This window comes from Hippocampus comes, unplaced genomic scaffold (assembly GCF_001891065.2).
Source record: "Hippocampus comes isolate QL1 unplaced genomic scaffold, H_comes_QL1_v1.1 scaffold1293, whole genome shotgun sequence".
Taxonomy (NCBI): Eukaryota; Metazoa; Chordata; class Actinopteri; order Syngnathiformes; family Syngnathidae; genus Hippocampus; species Hippocampus comes.
The window spans coordinates 2,417-23,821 of record NW_017804928.1 but is presented as its reverse complement, the minus strand read 5'-3'; the positions used below and the strand labels follow the sequence as shown (position 1 = coordinate 23,821).

The window sequence follows — 21,405 nt, the reverse complement described above, 5'->3', positions numbered from 1 at the left end:
TATTATTATTATTATTATTATTGTTAATGTATGTATTTATTTTTAACCCAAGTGTGTACTTTTGCCACCCCAGCGTTTTATTAATATTTTAATTTTGTTTACTGTTCCTGTCACGATGGTGTACTATGTTTTACCTCTTTGTAAAGCGGGTTGAACATATTAAAAATATTTTTTAATAACAACGAACTCTTGAAATGACTTCGTCTCTGAGAATGAGTGGTCACGTAATCCCTTTTCCCCTCCGACGGGAGCACCTGAATGCACCTCATTTCGCACTCTCTGTGACGTTTTTTTGGGCGGCAGATTTGAATATCTTTATGACAGTTTTACTTTTTATAGTCAAGTACGTAAGCAAGGGGAGAGAGTTAACACGACTAGACGGTGCTATGCTTAATGGTGTTACCTGTAAAGTCTCTGGACTGTTTAATTCTTACTAAGGTAATGCTAACACCACGCTTAGCTAAAGCGCTGAATGCTTAACACGTTTTATTGAATAGCTTAACCTAAAACATTTTCTATATTTTGTCCTCAGGTGTAGCAGAAACAATGAATCACATGGCGAACATAAAAGAAATGCTAAACACACAGTCAATGGGATGCAGGTGAAAATAAGCTCACACAAACAAAGCTAGCTTCCCTACTTGATTTTTGTTGATTCTTTTTGTACAATCAACTTGATTCATTTCAAGCGGTGCATGTTGGAAACACCCTTTTACTCACTCACTTGAGATGACTTAAAATGACCTCGAGTTCCTTAACCAGTACAGTATTTCAACAACTTTTCTAAACTGGCTTTAATATCATTGTATAATCAACAGAAATGCAGCCACCAACTTCACAGATTCTCAGTTTTTCTTTGGATCCCAGTTTTGGCGTGAAAATTCTCAAAGCCTTTCTCAGGATATGACCTTGTCATCCAGGAACTCCCAGCAAAGTTCACAAGAGGTAAGGTAATTCAGTAACTATGGACAAATTCACAATGAGGTGGCTGGGCTGGTTCACTCATAGTACTGTATGGTTTGACCGCAAGGAGATGATTTTGTGTTATCACGGCAGTACAGGGCAGTGCATTTGGTGCCTTGACCTTCAATGGATGCTTAGCAGACTTAACTTCCTGAACACCACCACTATGAAATCACAGTTTCAGAAGCCATCAATACCGTACAAAAACGCAGTATAATATCACTGAACTAAGCCATGTAATGTATAATATCTAGAGCAGCTCAGAATCAGTATATATTTAATAAAAACGACCATGTGCGCAGATTGCTGCAGATACGTTTTGCTCGTAAAACCTTTGCTTCGACCAACCAGTTGGAGGATGGAAAAATGCTGACAGTTATTGTGAGCTTAATTTGAAATCTGGCTGGTGTTGGTTAAAGAAGCAGTCTGATTTCTCATACAGTGTAGATTAAAGACACATCAGCAAGCACCAGTAATTGCAACACTGACTGGGCAGAGTAGATTTAATTTATATGGTTTTTGACATCTGACTGGCTCAAAATAAACAAAAAAATAAAAAAATGTAACATTCACATGTAGGTACTGGAAGCAGTGCAGCCCGCGAGAAACACGACACACTGGAGAGAAAAAACTGTTCAGAATAAAGTAACACAATTCCATTCACTAAATAATGGAATTTATATTGTAAATATAAGCCAGTGCTTCTACGCGGAAGCCTTGCTTGCCTGAATGATCACCACTGCATCACAGTGACAGATAGTCAGTAGATAGTTGTTAGTAGATAGCTAGTGCACCATGAGTTTAACACTATTATTTAGGGTAAGAATGTGCATAAAGCGCAATTAAAAAAAAACATTGTTGTTTTTTTTAAAAAAAAAAAATGATTATGAAAGTGAGAAAAATAACAGGATTTGATATTAAGTTGAATTTTCTTTTAGTGTAGTGACCCAAAGATTTCAACGCGTTATCAGTCCAAACCTCTCTTGTTTGGAGACCCAAAGGACAACCAAACACTTTTGGAGGCATTTGAGGAGGAAAAGAAAAAAGCAAAAGAAAAAAGTGACAGGTAGTGTCCCATCTTTATTTCTTGGAGCAAAATAAAACAAATCTTTCGAAACACAGAGCTTGACTTTAGTTTATCATTATGATTGAAATCCTCATCTTTTGTCATGTCTTTTTGTTTTCAGTGATATGCTCTTAAAAGAATGCCTTCATATTCACGAAACCCTAACCAAAGTAAGTCAATCATTTCCACCTGGCTGACTTTTCTTGTGAAATAATAAACAATATATTTCAGATCCAGCAACTCATTGCAAACACAGAAGAAAACACATCTGTATGCCAAACCGTCCTCCAAAAGTTAAGCGATTTGTCTTCAACATGTATGTATGTAGTCTTAGAGTTTCTAGTGAAACGTGAAACCAATTTTTTAGTGTGCGGCAACAAGCAAACACACTTTTTTTTTGGACCAGCAGATGGGGTCCTTTGCTCACTAATTTGCCATTACTTTTAAGATCAAATTGTTTCTGTCCTTTCACTCAACTATACTTCTCATCCATTCAGTGCAAAATGTAAGCAGTATCCAGAGCGACATTTCACAGCACTTTCAAACATTATTGAACACGGTGAACTCCCAAAAAGAAATGATGACAGAATTGGGGGAACGGGTGCAAAAGGTGACTCCTATGTTGTTTGTTTACATCGCAATGGTGAGGGCATATGCGTCACATGAGCTGATCATTGTTCCCTGTTTGGGTGCCGTCAGAATGGAGACTGCAATGTCGAACTCGGCGCTAAAATGAAACGTGATGTGGATTGTCTGAGACGGGAGCAAGAAAAAGCCACTTTGAAGCAAGAAACCATGCTCGGGGAGGCCTTGCAATTGCTCAATGCCTTAGTTTCAGTGCACTCAGGTAAGCTCTGTCCTGTTGAAGCAGCTGACAAAGCCATGCAGACGTCACCAGGACAGGACAAAGGGGTTCAAACGGCACAGGATACACCAGACGGGCAAGCTTCTGCTCCGTACTGTGTCATCAGGAAGAGAAAGAAGAAACCTGCAAGTAGGTACGGATGGAGACCAAGAAGACCTCTGGTCCGCCACAGATCTCAGTTCACTGTCGTGGATGAAAACAGTCAACCTCACATTGACTGTAGCAAACGGCAAAATGTTTCGCGCCCTCTCGGGGCGTCTCCTGGCCTGAGCGAAGTAAGCAGTCGCGGTCCCGAGAGTTTACTACAACCAAATACAAAGAACAGACCTACTAAAACTGGAGGATGTTTCATCACACCTCTCAGCTGCTGGTCTCATGAGAGTAGCAGCCCTGAAAACCCCCAAAATGTCAATCCTGCCCCAGAGATTGTGGTGTTGGACTCCAGTCCTCCTGATGCTCTCTGGCAATTGTTTGAAATGGATTAGGTGTGAAATACCGTTTTGGAAACAATGGGTCATTGATGATTATTCTCTATTATTTTTTCAAAACAAAGCACTTTGGTTAAAGTAATTTATTTGACTGGATAAGAATGTTGGGTAAAGTAGTGCCTGATGCTAAATTCTTTTCTATCAAGCCTTGTCATGATTATAGTTTATTCTCAATTTCCCGTTGTTAAGAAAAAAGTAACAAGTTTACTTTGCCTGCTCACATTTGATTTGAACGTATTCAGTGTTTGGACTGTTGGCTTGTCAGTTGAAAATAAAGCATCACTCACAGATTTATGTTCGTTCGAGAAGTTATGGTCGATAGCAAATTAGACTTGGTGTTCTTGTTTGTGGTGAATCTCAACAACAGTTTTCATTCAACATTAACACTTCTTCAAGATGTTCAACAAAGGGATTCAGTTCAGTTTGTTTGCGATTATGTAAGAAACAATAATGGCAAAAGCAACTGGTGATCTAGCTAAAGGTGCATGTTTATTGCAAAAATAGTTGTAACAACATTTCTTACGACACTGCATTCCTTGGTGTTTGACAAAAGATGAGGAATCACCTCAAATCGCCACGGCTATGATCGCCTGTCACCCTGAACAACTTAAGCAGTAGAAATAGAAAAGATAAAAGGCTATATATCATACATATATTCAGTTGTAGCATATCCACCATCCTGCAGGAAGTGTGCATAGTTCTCATGCAGGCGTATTTATGTCTAATTTCCTACTAAGTACAATTTTGAAGATGCAGCAAAACGGCTTACCGATTCATTCACAACCAAGCTTCAGCTAGCTGACTTTCATCCTTTTATTCTTTACTGCAATAGGTCTGCAGGTGGCGGTAGTAGTCCCCTCGGATTCAGACTTGCCACTAAGCAAACGTCATAGTTGTCATGCATCAAAGCCCGCCGAGCAACAACCGTCCATCGGTTCTCCCAGGCATCGAGTTCCAGGATGTCTTTTGTTATATCATCATGACGATCTGAGAGTCAAAAACAGAAAAAAAAATCTGTCATGTTAAAATACAGTGCATCATTTTACTATATAGCATGCAGTGTTTGAGAAAAGTTCCAGGACGGGTGGATGAAAGAAATCGTTCAAACCCATATTACAAGTTTTCCCCTTTGAAGAAATCCCGCCTTCTCTGCCATGGACTCCTGGAAGGATTCTTCCGGGATCATTTTGCATCTTGATGTCATCCACATATTTAGAACAGGTTCCCGTGATGACCTTCTTGATCTCAGGAAAGTGATGAAAATCACATGGGGCAAGTTAGTCGGGAAGTTGTTCTTGCACGATGATGTTCTTCTCGGCGTGTTGTCATGGTGAAGCAGCCACGAGTTGTCCTGTCACAACTGTCGTCTCTCCTCTCGCACTGAATAAAGCATACACCTTAGGATCTCTTTGTAGACCAGCTGGTTGATCAGCTGGGCCACAGTGAAGGGGAAAACTCATCATTTAGTCGTTGACATTTGAAATATATCTTTTGGGACACCAGTCCTGGTACTTTTCGGACACAGCTCATATGTGGACAGTGAAAGTAATCTTACCCGCTCCTTTGTAGAACCCGCACACATAAATCTTGCCTCCCACCACACCAGCGTTTGTGGCGTTAGTGCGCAGTGACAGTTGAGAGCAAGGTAGAGAAGGTCCGTCCCTCCAATAATCCCCATCTGGGTTGTAGATCTCCACGGCGTCAAGACAATGCCTTGACTGTCCTCGGTCCACACCCTCACATCCGATGCCTCCTACAGAAGCAACGTCACACTTTCCGAATCGACCGAGAAGCATTACATTTGTTATGCCGCTTCACTGTCCTCTCCTAATTCTTACCCATGACAAAAATTTCCCCGTTGAGCACAACAGCACTACATCTGTATTTTGAATACTTCATTGGACCCCGCTCCGTCCACTGATTTAGATTTGGATCATACTCAAGAAGGCGGTTGCTCAGGCGATCTGGCTCATCGTCCATTCGGTATGACTGCTTGGTCAAGAGAAGGGAGAGGGGGCATGATGAAACAACAGGAGATTCAGAGCCCTAATACAAATCTCATATCTATGAAAAGTACAAAACGTGTTATTGCAGATCCTCAGAGTTCAACCACAATCCAGGAAGCTGTTCCACTTCCAATTACTTCCAACATTCTCCGTAACATATCGTGGAAATAGGACGACGGTGTTGCGCTTCACTCGCCTGACTTCAGTGCAACCAGTGTGGGTTCCGTTCTCACTCAATTATGGTGTGAATGTGAATGTTTGTCTGTCTCTATATCTGCCCTGTGATTGACTGGCCACCAGTCCACAGGGCTGCACTACTTGAGTCCGGACTCGCAAACTATTTTTATCGATTCAACCGAGTCCAACTATGTTTTTAATTCCTGAAAATTAATGTCTCCTTCAAAAGAAACTTGAAATCTATTTTTTTTTTTCAGATTATCATGATACCCATCTGATTGGTTAACCTGACAATCATGTCAGCCAATAGCGGTGTTATAAAATTTGGTTAGTCACGTCTTCAAACAAAATGAACAAACCTGACACAACCTGCAGATTCTAAAAGAAGACAATTTCGGACAGTTATGGGCACCACGTCAAACTTTGCTCGAGATTTGCAGAGGCATCACAAAGACAGATCATTGCTTTTGTTGTTTGTCTGCACAAACAGTTAATACAGCAAAGGGTTTTTAGTTCCATGCAATTTAAAAAGAGTTGAACATAAGGAGATAGCTCTAATTTTGTAGTCATGATGAGAATATTTTTCCGTCTTAAAATTCACTCTTAATCTCATCTGAACTTGGACTTTACTTGGACTCGCAACTTTGTGACTCGGACTTGACTTGGACTCGATGAAGGTCCACTTGACTACGGTCTTGCCTGTCCAGGGTGTATGTTGTTGTTGTTTTGTTTTCCCTGAACTCAGCTGAGATAAACGCCAGCATCCCGGGTCCCTAAACTGGTTGAAGATTTGCCTTCAGAAAACTTCTCAATACGGTAGTGCTGTAACGGTCATGTTTTGGTAGCACAGTATATTAGCAAGGACAAAGCTGTGTTGTACGTGTTTCAATGAGTAACTTTTTTGGCATCAGATTCTTTCTTTCTGAGGGTCTGCTGCAAGTTTGAAATGTATATTGTTTCTGGCAAGTTTGACTCTCATGCATGTTCTTTTTTTTTTTTACCTGCGGAGTTCTGCCACCAATGACATACAGGCGATCTTTCATCCTGACCACACTGTGATAAGCCAGCGGCATCGGCAGAGGTGCTGCACTGCGCCAAGGTCCTCCCTGGAGAGACCATCGCTCCACACAGTTAGTGATGAGAAGCTGGTTCTTCATCTTCATCAGCCCACCAATCAGGTACAAGGTATCACCCAAGGAACCTAGCCCGTAAGAATCTCGGTACTCCGCTGACGTCAGGTGCTCCCAACTGCCCTGGGCTTTGACTTTGTACCTGTCAAATCAAAAGAAATAATCTCCAATCGTTGTTGCTGACGTATTGTATTCCAGCACCTATGATCCCTCTCACCTGTAGAGCTCGACATCCATTTCCTTTTGTCGGGACATCCTGCGGGCACCGGCCTCTCCTGACACTATAATGTTATTGTCTTCAGTAACGACACCTGCGCATACATACCCTAGGGCCTCTCCGTATCGAGGCGAAGTGATGTAGTAAGTTCGACCTGTTGCGGGGGCGTAACAAAAGCTGCGTTCGCTGTAGTTGCCGTATCTCGACCTAATGCCACCGCCGTCATTACCGACGCAGAGTAGCAAGTCTGTGGTTTCCATACCATATCGCAACTTGAGTTTACGCGGCGCAGCGGAGGGATGCATTTCGACAACGTCCAAAGCGTGCCTCATTATTTCTAGACATTCAGAGTCAGCCAGCAAAGCTGTATTCCTCTTCATTGTCTCTTTTAAATAGTCTGGGTTGATCAAGGGTAGGCGAACTTTCCTGAGGAGCTCAGGGAGGTGCTTGCTACGAACTTCTCCTTCGACCGAAACATTGTGTTTGGCCCAGCGAAGAACCACGTCTAAAATGGTTTCTTCTCTTGAAATATTGAGGTCGTCCGAACCGATCAACTTTCCAAGTTGATGGGCCTCGAGATCTACAACCTCTTCATTCTGGCAGACCTGGACAAAATGCTGCCTCAGGAAGCGCTGAGCACGTTCGGCAAGTTCCGCCGCACCGAGATCTCGGGCAAAGTAAAAGACGCCGAGGCAGTTGGAGGCGTCCATGTTCTCAGTCATGTGCTGCTGACATTGAGCGAAGACATCATCCATCTGCAGGAGAAACGCTGCAATCGAGATCCCTTGCACGTTGGTGTTGGTGAGAGGGAGATCGGAGCTGTACATGTAGTTCAGGAGGAGAGCTAAGCTGTCCGCAGGGGTGTCTCGCAAGAATATTTCTCGATCGTTGCACTCTCGGAGGCCACAGGTAAACATAGCATGAAAATAGGGGCTGAAGGCGGACAGGACAAGGCGGTGACAGGGGAAGCTTACGCCCTCAGCGACCAGCACCACATCCGTCAGGTGCTCAGTCTCCCTCATCTTCCTTAACTGCTCGAGCAGAACCTGTCCATGTTTGGCTGTGAACTCCATTTTTTTTTTTGCTTCAAGGTTGAAATGTGAAAAAATTCATGCGCATGTAAATACTGTGTCTAGCGAGGGGGTGGGGAGGGGCTGTCACTGAAACAGATAAGAGAGTGGTAATATTAGAATCAGTTTTTACGGTGTAGTTTGGGAGCTTGATTGTTGTATATAAACCCTTTCATGCACCCTGTAACCTGATAACCTGACAAGCTGTCCACTGTAGTAACCGCTGTCCCTGAAAGGGTTAAACCAGGAGTCAGTTTTGGGAAGACATTCTCACGATTCATAATAATACGATTCCAGCAGAATGACAATACTCAAATTTTTGACTTGGCAGATACGATATTTCAAACCGGATTAGATAGCATGCACGTCCATTCCATGGACTGTTCGATTAGCATGTGAGAAGGAATAAAAGCCTTACCAAATTCATCAGCTTCCCTTGTTGCCTGCCATCTCAGAAGAACATTAAATATATATCCATACCGTATAAATATATATATATCTTTTTTTTATCGGACAACATGTGTTATTGCCATCCTTCGAGAGCAGGTCTGAGTCACTGTGGGAGGTAAAGATATGTCATCCGCCCCCCACCCCCCAGGGCCTCTGAGCTACTCACCCCAAAATAGACATTGTTTTGGTGGCCTACATCTTTTGAAAGTCACTTTGTTTGGTCATAGCGGATTAGCATTTTAAGAGGTTATTTCATGTACTCTGGCATTTTGTAATTGAATTCGAGCGTGATCTGTTTCATTTTTGTTTGAGAATCATCTGTTCAAATTTGGTGTTTGTTTGCCTCTGTCGCAAGCACTTTGCTCTGGAATGACTGCCATGAAAAGCTCATAGCCGGGACTCAAATTTCATGCTTGCACTTTATTAAAGGCCCAGTACATTGTATGCGTCAGTGTGTCCGCAAACAGACCTTTCACAATATTTTTGTAACTTTAGAAGCATATAATATGTAATGTGGTTGAAACTTGAAGATTACATCACATGGTTCATTAGCCTCAGTTTTGCTTACGAATGGAAAACGGTACACAGTTGCCAAAAAAAGCTCCATTCAAACTTCCCTTAAGTTAATATTTTCTCCTTTACAAACATAATCACATCCTTTTGTTTATTACGGTATGTCACTGTGAAAGCAAGCCGACCAATCACTGTTCTTGCCACAACATCCTGTCCAGGGTTAACCATTAGGCAGCCTGGTGTGCGCATACAAATAAAGATGAAGCACAGTATCCGATTTACCGCTGACAGTTTAGGTGTAATAAAGGAAAGGACCTTTGGTGTTGTTTTTTTGAGTTTTGTGTCGTCTCCAAGACAGCTTCACACATTTAAGGCCAAATGGACTCAATGTACAAATATCGGAAATATAGAATTGAAAGGGAAGTACTGAATGAGCAGAGACTTGAAGAGTTAGCGCAGAGAAAAACTGACGCTCAACCATCTCTAATTAACCATCTTAAAGAGTCCATCCGGTAAGATAATTTTATGAATTTACTTTTTTTTTTTTTTTAAGGTACTCTTAAATTCATTGTCATGTGTTTATCAAATATGCCGAGACACCTCATCAGCTAATGTACACTCAAAGAAAAAAATATATAAATTGCAGGTGTACAGTCCCGAAACTTAAACATGGTGTTTTGAGGACATTTCCTGCGTTATATTGGCTGCCCAAATACTCAGTCCGGGACTATGGCATGCCAGATCTCATCTCTGGCATTAGTGTTGGAATCATGCACTTGCCACAAGGTTGGATAATCGTTCCTATTGATCATTTTTGACTCATGCTGTGTTCTTTATTTGAATGCTAAAAAAGCACGTATTTGACCCCAGGTATGGCGTATGCATTACTGGCCTCACTTCCTCCTGTGTTTGGCCTGTACACTTCTCTCTATCCAGCATTAATTTACTTCTTTTTTGGAACGTCACGCCATATTTCAATAGGTGAGTCGAAAAACAGGCTATCATGGTCGAAATAGCTTGAAATAGCGCCTCATTTTTTTTTTCTTTTTTTCTACAGGTACATTTGCTGTGCTTAGCATCATGGTGGGCAGTGTGACTGAGAGACTTGCTCCAGATGTTGATTTCCTGAAAGTGAATGGGACCAATGTCACAACCGAGGTGGACATCGCTGCTCGAGACTCATACAGGGTACAGGTGGCTGCTGCTACCACCGTTCTGGGAGGACTTATTCAGGTCTGAAAAACAGAATAGACAGTTTCCCCTTTTTTGGGGTCAAACCTCTTAACTGCACATACTGTCCATGTTGTATTTTTGTGCTCAGGTTGTGCTGGGTTTGATCAAATTTGGTTTTGTGGGAACGTACTTGTCTGAACCTCTGGTGCGTGCATACACAACGGCTGCTGCGCTCCATGCCGTCGTGGCGCAACTGAAATACGTCTTTGGGGTGTCGCCAGCACGCTTTAATGGGCCGCTGTCGCTGGTGTATGTAAGTAAGAGGTACTTGGGTACTCTGCATTTCCTTTATAACTGCTTCCTGCTTTGAGTGATGGTGAAGAAAACGGTATGAGTCAACATCGGCGTAAGGTGACTTTGAGATGACCCCATTTCCCACTCAAACGTTTATCACAATTGTTACCCTATTTTTCATACGGTTTGTGCAACATTTGTCTATTGCTCTGGCTTTCTCTCAATATAATATGTGTTGGGATTTTTTAAAAATGTGTGTTTAAATGTAAGTACAGTGATCCCTCGCTATTTCGCGGTTCGTTTATCGCGGCTTCAGTGCATCGCGGATTTTTTCAAACATATTCATAAAAAATAAAAAAAAATAAAAAAAAAAATAAGTCTGCAAAAAGTCCGCAAACGGTCCGGGAGAAGCAGCAAAAGTCAGCAAAACAACAGCGAGTCACATAGAGCAACATATACAGTACTACATGTATATGTTTACTGTATTTTGTTATTCATACACTAACCTAACCTAATTTATACATGTTTAAATCTATTAGTATACAGCATTAAGTAATGTTAATTATGACGAAATGTACTTCTACATGCATGTATACCATTAAATTTGGCCGTATAAATCTTTTTTATACTCATACACATGTACATGTACCTATACGGGGGTCGCTACTTCGTGGATTTTCGTTTCTCGCGGTGGTTTTGGGCCCCATTAACCGCGATAAACGAGGGATTACTATACCAGAATCTGATGTGGACTTAATATCTTTTTTTTTTCTTTTCAAAATAAAAGTACATACCTGCTTTTCTTTCTCCTGTATGATACTGTATATTCAACTTCAATGATAAAATAAGAATTAATTAACCTGTGTGTTACTCAGTGAATTGTCTTCTAATCTGTCGTAACATTCTCTTTCTCTCTCTCTCTCTCTCTCTCTCTCTCTCTCTCTCTCACACCCCCTCCCTTTCTAATAATCAGACTCTGAAGGATGTTTTCCTCTTGCTGCCGCAGTCGCATTTCCCCACTCTCGTCGTCAGTCTCGTATCCCTGGTGTTGCTGATTGCGGCAAAGGAGATCAACGCCTTCCTGAGCCCAAGGCTGCCAGTTCCCATCCCAGTGGAGCTCATCACAGTCAGTTAACACAAGGTCACACTTTCTGGGCAGATCAGCAGTTTAGTTTGACTCTGATCGTGCAGCCTTAAAAGGGCAACGGAAATATGCAGAGTCAGCGGTAGAGATGAGGGCCTGTACATTTATGCACTTGACAGCAGAAAAAAAGAAATCTTTTGAAAACTAATAATTAACTCCTCTTTCAGAATATGATTCACTGGGTTTAAATGAGTTTTGCTTAAGAATTGTGCTGTGCATTTTTTTTCCCCAGAGCGATATTATAAATATCAAAATCATATCTGTGTTTTCAGATTATAGCAGCAACTCTGATATCAAACTATGGTCACTTAAATAGAAATTACACGATTCAAGTTGTTGGAGAAATCCCGAGTGGGTAAGCATCTTTATTTCAGTTTTTTTTTATGGTCATGATCTCTTCTTGATCATAACTGACTCTTTGATTTCTTATCCTTTTCTGCTCCCCAGTTTAAGTTCTCCAATTGTACCAGACGGGAGCATTTTTCGTGAAGTTATTGGAGATGCTTTCGCACTGGCTCTTGTAGCGTACGCCATATCAATTTCTCTCGGAAAAACATTTGCACTGAAACATGGATACAGAGTGGACAGCAACCAGGTGAAACAGATTCTCAACGGTTGTTTGATGAATTCTTTTTTTTTTTTTTTTTTTTAATTGTCTCTCACCGTCTCTTTGTGACTTTGCACTTCACACTGCAACAGGAGCTGGTGGCTCTGGGTCTCAGCAACACAGTCGGCGCTTTCTTCCAATCCTACGCTGTATGTGCATCCATGTCTCGGAGTCTCATTCAGGAGAGCACTGGTGGAAAAACACAAGTCAGTTTTGACTAGTAGAAACACAGACTTTGGTGTACCATCATAGCGTTCATTTGTTTTCGAGCTGCAATCCAACTTGACCTTCGCACACACGGGATTTAACTTTAAAATGGTAAATGGGCTCTCACTCGCACAGCGCTACACTTTTTATTTCGCTCTAGGGCACTCCAACATGGTCACAAAAGTTGAGATCGAACCCACAACCATTTGGGTTGGGATGTGACCACTCTACCACTGAGACATTTGTTTCAATTTAGATAGGCCAGCTAACATTCCCACAGCCTCTTCAGAAATATACTGTTGCATTTTGTCCAAACTTATTGTTATCCAACTTCAGCGTAACGAACGTTTCGTATCAAACAACTTTAGGTGGCTGAAAATCGAAAAGAAAAAAAAAACAACAACAAGCAATTGGTTAAAAAAAAAAAATAAAAAATCCCGATGAACATGACAAGCCCCTCTATGAGCCATATCGTGAAAGGTTTGCTGGGAACGCCTGACAGAATCCCCCGTCAGAAAGAGTTTCAACTCCCAACTCCGGCAGAACTTTGTCCACATCGCAGGGGTTAGCCAGGGGACATCGTGTCCGAGTGGACCATGTTTCGTGCCTCCATTGTTGAGGCGGCCGATTGGAGCTGTGGGCGCAAGGTAGTCAGTGTCTGTCGTGGCAGCAATCCTCGAACCCGCTGGTGGACGAGCCTTTTCACTAACATGAACCGAAAACAGAAGTATACAGAAAGAGCTTCCAAAGTCTGTAGAGGATGTTGCAGTCTTTCTATTTGGATTTTTTTTCTGTATCTTGCACAGAAATCTCACATTTCCTTGTGCGCTTGCAGATGGCTGGAATAGCATCGGCTATAATTGTCTTGGTGACAATACTGAAACTTGGTCCATTTTTCCAGGAACTACCAAAGGTTTCCTACACTACGAATTGCTTTTAATCCACTGTTTTGAAAAGTTGATGACCAGATTTCAGAATTTTTTTTCCGACGTGTGTTTTAGGCAGTTCTGGCATGTATTGTCTTCGTGAACTTGAAGGGGATGTTCAAACAATACTCAGACATTGTTCTTCTATGGCGGAGCGACAAGACTGATTTGGTGAGGGGACAACAACAGTTGGGGAGAAATGACTGTGGTGTTGAATCTTGTACTGACTTTTGGATTGTGTCACTCAGGTGTTGTGGTTGGTCACGTGGGTGTCCACTCTGCTCTTCAATCTGGATCTGGGCCTTGCAGCTGCCATTATGTTTGCACTCCTTACTGTTATCTTCAGGACCCAGCTGTAAGACTCTGAAAATTGATTCTTACAACACAGTCACATGGATAATCTAATCATGGCTCCCCTGACAGAGTCAATTCTGCATTCTCATTTTTCTGAAGACAGAAGTTTGGATATAAAACTTGGATTGGCTCTCATTTTATTACGTCGGTGTGGCTAATGTTGTGGCCTTTGAATGTATGTTTTTTTTTTTTTTTTTTTTTTTTTTTAGACCAACGTACTCTCTTCTTGGAAATGTTGATGGTTCAGAACTGTATGTGGATATAGAGATTCACGAAGAGGTAGAACGGACAAAAAAATACCAATAAAAAATGAAAGCCTCACTGTATCCGCATGGAAATATGTCATTCATATTTCTGTTTTGCAGGCAAGAGAAATCCCGGGTATTACAATATTCCGCTCTTCTGCTACGGTATACTTTGCTAATGCCGAACTATACCTCGAGGCGCTGAAAGAAAAGGTCGGCACTTTTTTTCGTTACTCTTGACTTGTTCGAACCTAGCGGAATAACATCATGCATTTGGTGTTCCTAGCATTTCTGTCTTTATTTTTTTTGTCTTCCTTGCATTTTCAGAGTGGACTTGATATCACGAAAATGATCATCTACAAGAAGAGAGAGGATGCCAAGGAGAAACGCAGACAAAAGAGAGAAGAGAGATGGGCTCAAAGACAAGCCAAGAAAGAGGTAATGTTTAAACGTACTTACTCTATGTCACAGTTACAGCACATGAAATAACACACTCATTAAATAAATCGCAAAACGTGAAACAGAATGCATTTTTCTACTTACTCCTTAGGAGCTTGCTGACCAGACAGCAGTGTTCTGTGTGGAGAAAGGGGCCAAAACCTGGAGAGACACAAGCATGATGAAGAAGGGCACAGATAAGGATGAAGAAAACTCAGCCGAAGGGAAAAACAGCACAGCCTTTGTAAAACCCAATACTAGAGATGGTCAGCTTCGATGGGAATACTTGAAGGGAGGAAATCTAGACGGCACCGATTTTGCATGGACGTCTGAGCAGATGGATGGAGACGCCACCACTCGGGGCTCCAGCAGCAAAGACACCCAAAGTCGTGACCTGGAGCGCATCTCTCTCGGGTCTCTCGGCAAATGGACCTGGGACATCCATTCCATCATTCTTGACCTCTCCACGGCCAACTTCATCGACACAGTGGCTGCGAAGACCATGAAAAACGTAGGTGTGAAAATAAAAGTGAAAGTCAGACTAAGAAATGGTAAATCAAGGCCAGATAGTGACCCTGTTCGACTATTATGGACATACGGTATGTTTTGAAACGCATGCCCATCTTTAGCAGCATGACTCAACCCCATCAAGCACCTTTGGAAAGTGTCAACTAGTGAGCCTAATTGTATATTGAATGAACAAATTATTTTTCTTCCATTTTTATATACTGGCAGAATTGCTCAGCTGTCCCAATACTTGCATCCCTATCTTGTATTTTCACCCATCCAGACTCCCTTGATCACTAATTCAGTTCTAATACCCGTTGACAGATTTTCCAAGACTTCGGTGAAATTGATATTGATGTCTACTTGGCAGGTTGTCAGGGTAAGTGCAACACAGGCCAGAAATGGCATTTCAATGTCAATTCTACAGCCACTGTACCTGCTGTCAACTGCTGCTCTTCTCTTCAGCTTCTGTGGTCCAACAGCTGGAGCTTGGCCACTTCTTCTCCGGGTCGATTACAAAGAAACATCTATTTGCCTCTGTCCACGATGCCGTTCTCTACTGCTTGGACCATCGCGGACAGGAGTCATCATTGGTAAGTGTGATCCGGTTATAATTCTGTTCTGTGGGCAGTGACATTTGATGGCCTGTTGCAGTTTCCAGGAACAATGGATCTCATATGAGCTTTCGTTCTAGGTTATGAACAATTACACCAAGCTTTAGGAGCCGGTGCCAATCAGGACATCCGGTTGGAAACAAAGGTGGGAGAGACCTTCCAAGAACTCACTGAACATAGATATTTAGTGTGATAGATTCTTGAGGCAAAATTTAGGTTGGTGTAATATTTCAGAATGTCTTCAAAAATGATGTCATTGTTGTTGTACATCATGACTGGGCCAAATGCTTCAGCTCCGGCACTCAATGATGTGACTCACTCACTCACTCTAGTGGTCGATTAATATTGGGAATCTCAATGGATGTATGTGATTATGGTGTGACAGTAAAAAAAAAAAAAAAGACACACAGGCTTGATTTATTTAGTTTTTTGCACATGGGAAATACATAAAGCAGTTATATTGAAATAAACAATGACTAAGAGAGAAGAGATGAACATTACCTTGTGTGTTACAATCCAAAATAAAGGATTCAAGGAACAAAGACAAGGCAACATGCGTTGTACAGAGTGCCTACATACTGTATTTTTTTGGTGCTTGGCAGCAATAAGTTAGTCTAAAATGTTGTTGTTAGCAATCCCTGTCAAGTGCAATTTCATAGCAACGGCAAACATGTAGGCTAAAGCTAATTCATGCAAAGGGATCTCACAGCTCCTTTGGTTGACTTTTTAGTGCAACATTCCTAAAACGGGAAGTCTAACTCTACACCGTCAATTCGTATAAATAAATAAATGAATAAATAACAGGATAACAATATCAAGCAAAGTTTGACAAAAGTGCATTACAAGTTGCATAAAACCACCGTGGCCTCATTCCCTGAATACAGCTTGCGGTCACCAAACGTGTTGTGGGCTGGATTCTGAGCTACAATTCCTGATGGATATCAGAATTCACTGTCAGATCTTCATCATCCTCATCCTCTGACTGATGGGACACCAGCTGCTCGAAACGAGCCTGACGCTGGTAATCTGGATCAATATTGATCCATTTATTGGCGACCCACTTAGTGCCATGGGTGACCACGCAGCCTCCGTGCAGAGCATATTCATCCTGCTCTCCAACCCATCCTGCGGAGGAAAAACATAAATACTGAAAAATATAAATGCCGCCGGGACTACACCATTGCAAATTACGACATGAATAATGACAACGTTGTAAATGAATATTTCAGTGAATGTGTCAAAACGGAGCATTGTTATATTTGTAAAGGGAAAATTACTGATTTGTATTTTTTGGCTGAATTTGGATTCCGCTGCAAAGGTAGTAAGGGGCACTGTACCTTTTCCATCAGAAAGGTAGTTGTACCAGAAAACAGCTTTCCCTTTGGTAGGTTTCACCCTTAGGTTACTCTTGTCGCAATTCCTCCTGGTGTCCATGAGATCGACATCATTCTGAATGAGAGACTTAAGAAAAACAAACAAAACATGCTTCACTTTGAGGGGCCATCAGGGACGGAATTTAGGATTGGCTCTCAAACACACAATGGAAAGCCTCTCACATGCACTACTGAAATGCTCTCATCCTGACGGCCCCTCATAATAAGCCCTGGTGACACTTTTCCCGAATCTTCGGCGCATACATTCCCTGACAAACAAGCAAGCTAACACCGACATGAAAGACACGTGATTTCCTCTGACCCGGATTCTGCGTTCACATTTGCAGACCATCAGACATTACGCACCACTTCATCAAAGGTCCTGTTGTCTGCCACAGGGAATGCGGTCTCCCCGCCCCCGTCAACAGAGTTCAGGTAGAAGAGAACAGTGATGTACCTGAGTGTGCAACACAGGTTTTAAAATAACAAACATGTGGATGGTTCAAACACACAGACAAGTGCTGAGCACACGCGTGGAGTTGTTGCGATGGAATACAAAAAAAAAAAAAAGGACACATGGACATCACACGAATGGACACGAGTCCAGTGGCCTCACCTGCAGGATGTCTCGAAAGGGGTGGAGGCGTTAGCCGCGAGGCGCGTGTGAGTACAGGCGGTTTCTGGGTAGAAGGGCCCGCTGTCGTGATGGGCATGGTAGTGCCCGCCCTGCTCATAGCGGACCACCTGCAGCGGCTCACTTAGGTCCACCAATTTTGATGGCAGACGCGTAAGACGAGTGACCCTTGGGCATCAACACTGAAATTATTTCTTAAACTAGGTGTGAATGTGAGCGGGGGTGGGGGGCTGGGGGCTAATATTTGGTGACAAATCGACATTGCAGTGTAATCACAACAGAACGAGGCTCGACTGCGTTTCCTTCCTCACCTCGTCTTAATATCTTGAAGGACTTGATGGGCTCCTTTTCCCTGGTATAGCCAAGTGTGCCGACTGTTCCTCACCAGCTGGCTCCTTTTAACCCCCCGTTGCAGCAGAAAGCGCTGGAAGGCATCGACACTCAGGAGCCTGAACTCTTCTAAACTCAGCAGACCTTCAGTATATAAAATTCACACCTTAGATTTTGGTACGCTTGCGCAATGTAATGAGATCCAATATCAAGGCTGAAAGGGACATTTTGTACAACTTGCTTTTCGATATAAATGTTTGATTTCAAATTATGTTATAAGATTCCAACATAGTCAAGTAAATTTCAGTTGAATGTGAAAAAGTATTCAACTAAGTGAAATGTGACAGTGTGATAGATAAATGCAGATTTTTAAGAAAAAAAAAAACAAGTGACCCACACACAGCCTGCCAATTAGTCATTCTGAACAGATCGGCCAAATTTGGTCAGTGTTATGACACTTTTAGAAATCAGCCCATCCAGGATTCTCCAATCAGAGGAAAGGGATTGCACCGAATGACATCAACAATAAGTCGATGCTTTGTTCGCTGTGATTCAGTCTCCCCAGAGATGCTCATAAATTTGTTCCTCTGTTTTTTAAAAATAAATTATTTATGACCAAAACCTGCTCTGACTCCAGCCTCTTTTTCCTGGTGTCAGTCGAAAGTAGCCACTGAGCAAAGGGTATGACCATCAGGTTACGACAGAAAGACTGGAAGAGTCACAGAAAGGCAAATGGAAATGTATTGATCGAATAAAACACCTGTTGTGAATTGTACCGTTCAGCGCCTTTAGAGAACTGCAAGTTGTACAAAAGCTCTACTGAAACATTGAACAACTGGACATGCATTAAAAAGTTTAGAAAAGGTCAAATAAAGTTTGTCTGTAAATGTTATCGGGCATTTTAGGTTCATCCAGAAATGTCGTCTGAAAGCCAAATATTCCTATCTTTCAGTGAATTGTATGGAATTTACTCATCGTGATAAATTAGATTAAATTTACCGCGTGACTTCTTACCATTCTCATCTTTGTCTGCGTTGAGCCCGACGTAGATCTCTTGCAAATTCTCAGGCGTGAGCCAAATACCATCCCTCACTCGCGAGTGAGTCAGTATCTGAAAAAGGCAAAAGAAAGGATGAGTTTATCAAGGCTGTACGAAGACACTCTGTAGGCGATGTCGCATTCACGATCCATACAGTGACATACACCTCATGGAGCTGCAGCTGTCCGTCCTGGTTGATGTCGAGAAGATTGAAGATCTCCTCTGGGCTAAGACTGAGCTCTTTGGCCAGCTCCTCCTGGCCGTCCTGCACCATCAACTGGCTTTCCATTAGACCCTTTAGCTGTGCCAGCTGCATCACAATACGACACTCATCCTCTGACAAGAACCCAGGGATCTCTGCACAATGACACAAAATTGTAGCTACAAAAAAAAACTTAATTATGTCTTCCAATTATTAAGCTCTTAAATTGAGAATCCATCTTCAATTTTATACAGTTTGGGGGAGTAGGGGGAGATGGATTAATTTAGCAAAACTGGAAATGGAGCTAATAAATACAATGTGAACTTCAAGAGGTATGAAGAAAAAGCACCAGTGGATTGTTACGAAACCTCCAAAGTCAAACATGCTTTTTATGACTTTATAAAGAAGTTTAAAAAATAAATAAATCCTGACTTAAATATGTTCCATGTGCCCCCAACGGTCCAAACATGGGATTCCGATTAGTATTGCATTTGTGGAATAAATGAATTAAACAGCAAAATCCAATTTTTTATTGATCAGAGGGTGCCACATAAACATATTGAATATGTTTGATTTTCCCAGAATATTAAAATGGAACTTCAAATTGTGCCACTTTTAGAGCACTCCGCTTTGAAGGGTCCACTGTACAGAATTATCTAACTAAAGATGCACTGGACTGTCTTTGCTCCAGGACACCTGACCCACTTGACAATTTGTTCATGCATTGCTGCTTCTCTTCCTCCAACAGATGCACTTATCTGAACTTCATCTTGAGACCATTAAGACTACATCTCTTCCGATGTGCAAAAGAAGCTTTATTCTGAGAGGAACGGTTGGCCTCCATTGCTTTTTTTTTTTTTTTTTTAAACAGTATATATTTGGGCTTTATAAAGTTTTGGGAATAAAATAACCAAAACATCAGAACAGCTCCCAGCATAGTTTAGTTCAATTCTACACCTCTGCAAACGACAACCACAATAATAAATATACAATAATGTTGAAGGAATAAAAGTGTCAAGCTTTGTTGTGTGTGTGTGTGTCCCTGAAAACTGAATTTGTTGGCACAGCTCTTGCGATTTGAAACAGTGCTTACCAAAGAGCAGAGGTTTCAGACTCAAGGTTCTCATTTCGTGGACTTTACCAGGTACTAATGACAGCTTCTGAACATGTCCCACCTGCCAGTTAAACGGAAAGTATTATTGTTATATTATTGTTTGTGAGATGCAGTGACAATAATGGGGTGGTGATGGTAAATACTCGTGTCGCATCACGGCAGTACAGCCCTGGAGTACTCACTCGGATGCCCTCGATGCGTGGGAGAAAAATGTGACGCGGCAACGGTGCCTTCGATGGCGGACGCGGCGACTGTGCGTTCTGCTTGTCGCTAGTCGGAGCGTGGCGAGGAGAATCCGGCCTGGAGTCCTCTTGTCCGCTGCTGTAGTGCACGTACAAGAGGAGGACGATCACATTGATAATGTAGACGTGGAAGAACACCATGACCACCACGAAGTAGGACCGGGAGCACACATTTGTCTTCGGGCCAGGGAGGCGCTCGCCGGGCGGCCGGCCGAGCCGCGAGGGCGCGCTGCGGGACGCGGTGTTGGTGATGGTGTCCTCCGCCTCCGTCTTGTCGGTCATCGCGGGACTCAAGTGGTGGTTAAGGAGCCGTCAGTTGCGAGGTCCATCTGACGGATTAAATGGACATTTTTACACCAAAAATCCTTTACGAATCTGAAAGCGAGTGCTCATAGTTGTGCCACTAGTTTCTACCGCAGTCGGTTTGTTTACACTGCACCAATTCCCTTTGGCCGCGAGCGTAATGCGCATCCAAGCACTCGATGGTTGGATGACCCCCCGCCCCCTCTCGCTCCAAAAATAAAAACAAAACAAAAAAAAATGGTCGTCGCGCCAGATCCGGCATCAAATGAGGTGATGAATTATACTTCAGGACTTCTGTGGGTGAATATTTTACGTTGGTATTGCAGTGAGAGCAACAGCCTGCCTGCGATGCAATGCTGACCTCTTGTGAACTGAAAAGATAACACCATTAAAATATTTTTTGTTTGTTTTTTTTTAATAGTTTTTTTTTTTTTTTTGGGAGAGGGGGGTGTCCAAACATTTAATTGAAATACCCAGCTTTCAATCAATCAGGGTTTGGCTTCCACGCAGGGTCTTTGGTTTTAAAAAGGAGATTTAAAAAATAATAATTCAATTATGAGAATGTGTGATCCTCTGGTTTTAAAAAAAAGTCAGTTTCAAAGTCAGGTTTAAAAGGTGAGTTTGGCTTCTGAGCGGTATTCCCATTTTTAACAGTGGTTACAAAACGAAGTTAAAAACTTGAAAAAACCCAATGTACGAAAACGTGGGGTGCAA

At 42.2% G+C, this 21,405-nt stretch overlaps 4 protein-coding genes across 8 annotated transcripts; 2 read left to right on the top strand and 2 right to left on the bottom strand.

The window, feature by feature from the left end:
* Positions 1–214: 214 nt before the first annotated feature.
* Positions 215–3,676, top strand: ccdc36 (coiled-coil domain containing 36). Of its 2 annotated transcripts, none has more exons than XR_002170169.1 (8): positions 215–438; positions 533–602; positions 819–945; positions 1,907–2,029; positions 2,151–2,199; positions 2,261–2,345; positions 2,527–2,639; positions 2,729–3,676. XR_002170169.1 is itself a non-coding variant. In XM_019886143.1 (8 exons), exons 2-8 carry the CDS (start codon positions 547–549, stop codon positions 3,377–3,379), a joined length of 1,209 nt encoding a protein of 402 aa, XP_019741702.1. In that variant the 5' UTR covers positions 217–438; positions 533–546; the 3' UTR covers positions 3,380–3,676. The 2 variants fall into 2 exon arrangements, 1 of the variants encoding a protein (XP_019741702.1); XM_019886143.1 differs by having other exon boundaries at positions 217–438; positions 1,902–2,029.
* A 173-nt stretch (positions 3,677–3,849) lies between these two features.
* Positions 3,850–8,531, bottom strand: kbtbd12 (kelch repeat and BTB (POZ) domain containing 12). Of its 4 annotated transcripts, XM_019886103.1 has the most exons (7): positions 8,401–8,530; positions 8,179–8,211; positions 6,913–8,072; positions 6,567–6,837; positions 5,221–5,374; positions 4,938–5,135; positions 3,850–4,369 (listed from the first exon to the last, which is right to left on the bottom strand). In XM_019886103.1, exons 3-7 carry the CDS (start codon positions 7,983–7,985, stop codon positions 4,203–4,205), a joined length of 1,863 nt encoding a protein of 620 aa, XP_019741662.1. In that variant the 5' UTR covers positions 7,986–8,072; positions 8,179–8,211; positions 8,401–8,530; the 3' UTR covers positions 3,850–4,202. The 4 variants fall into 4 exon arrangements, with proteins under 4 accessions (XP_019741662.1, XP_019741653.1, XP_019741669.1 ...); XM_019886094.1 differs by having other exon boundaries at positions 6,913–8,211; XM_019886110.1 differs by having other exon boundaries at positions 5,221–5,371; positions 6,913–8,211; positions 8,401–8,529.
* A 340-nt stretch (positions 8,532–8,871) lies between these two features.
* Positions 8,872–15,854, top strand: slc26a6l1 (solute carrier family 26 member 6, like 1). Its single transcript, XM_019886082.1, has 19 exons — positions 8,872–9,457; positions 9,592–9,731; positions 9,816–9,926; positions 10,003–10,178; positions 10,267–10,431; positions 11,386–11,538; positions 11,829–11,911; positions 12,004–12,151; positions 12,256–12,369; positions 13,206–13,283; positions 13,372–13,467; positions 13,545–13,651; positions 13,860–13,929; positions 14,016–14,108; positions 14,223–14,333; positions 14,446–14,844; positions 15,165–15,219; positions 15,306–15,433; positions 15,535–15,854. The coding sequence occupies exons 1-19, from the start codon at positions 9,324–9,326 to the stop codon at positions 15,559–15,561; spliced, it is 2,388 nt and encodes a 795-aa protein (XP_019741641.1). The 5' UTR covers positions 8,872–9,323; the 3' UTR covers positions 15,562–15,854.
* Positions 15,855–15,900: 46 nt separating this feature from the next.
* Positions 15,901–21,090, bottom strand: p4htmb (prolyl 4-hydroxylase, transmembrane b). Its single transcript, XM_019886130.1, has 9 exons — positions 20,329–21,090; positions 20,126–20,207; positions 18,997–19,187; positions 18,806–18,902; positions 17,773–17,935; positions 17,444–17,629; positions 17,194–17,284; positions 16,792–16,915; positions 15,901–16,579 (listed from the first exon to the last, which is right to left on the bottom strand). Exons 1-9 carry the CDS (start codon positions 20,668–20,670, stop codon positions 16,377–16,379), a joined length of 1,479 nt encoding a protein of 492 aa, XP_019741689.1. The 5' UTR covers positions 20,671–21,090; the 3' UTR covers positions 15,901–16,376.
* Between the last annotated feature and the right edge of the window lie 315 nt (positions 21,091–21,405).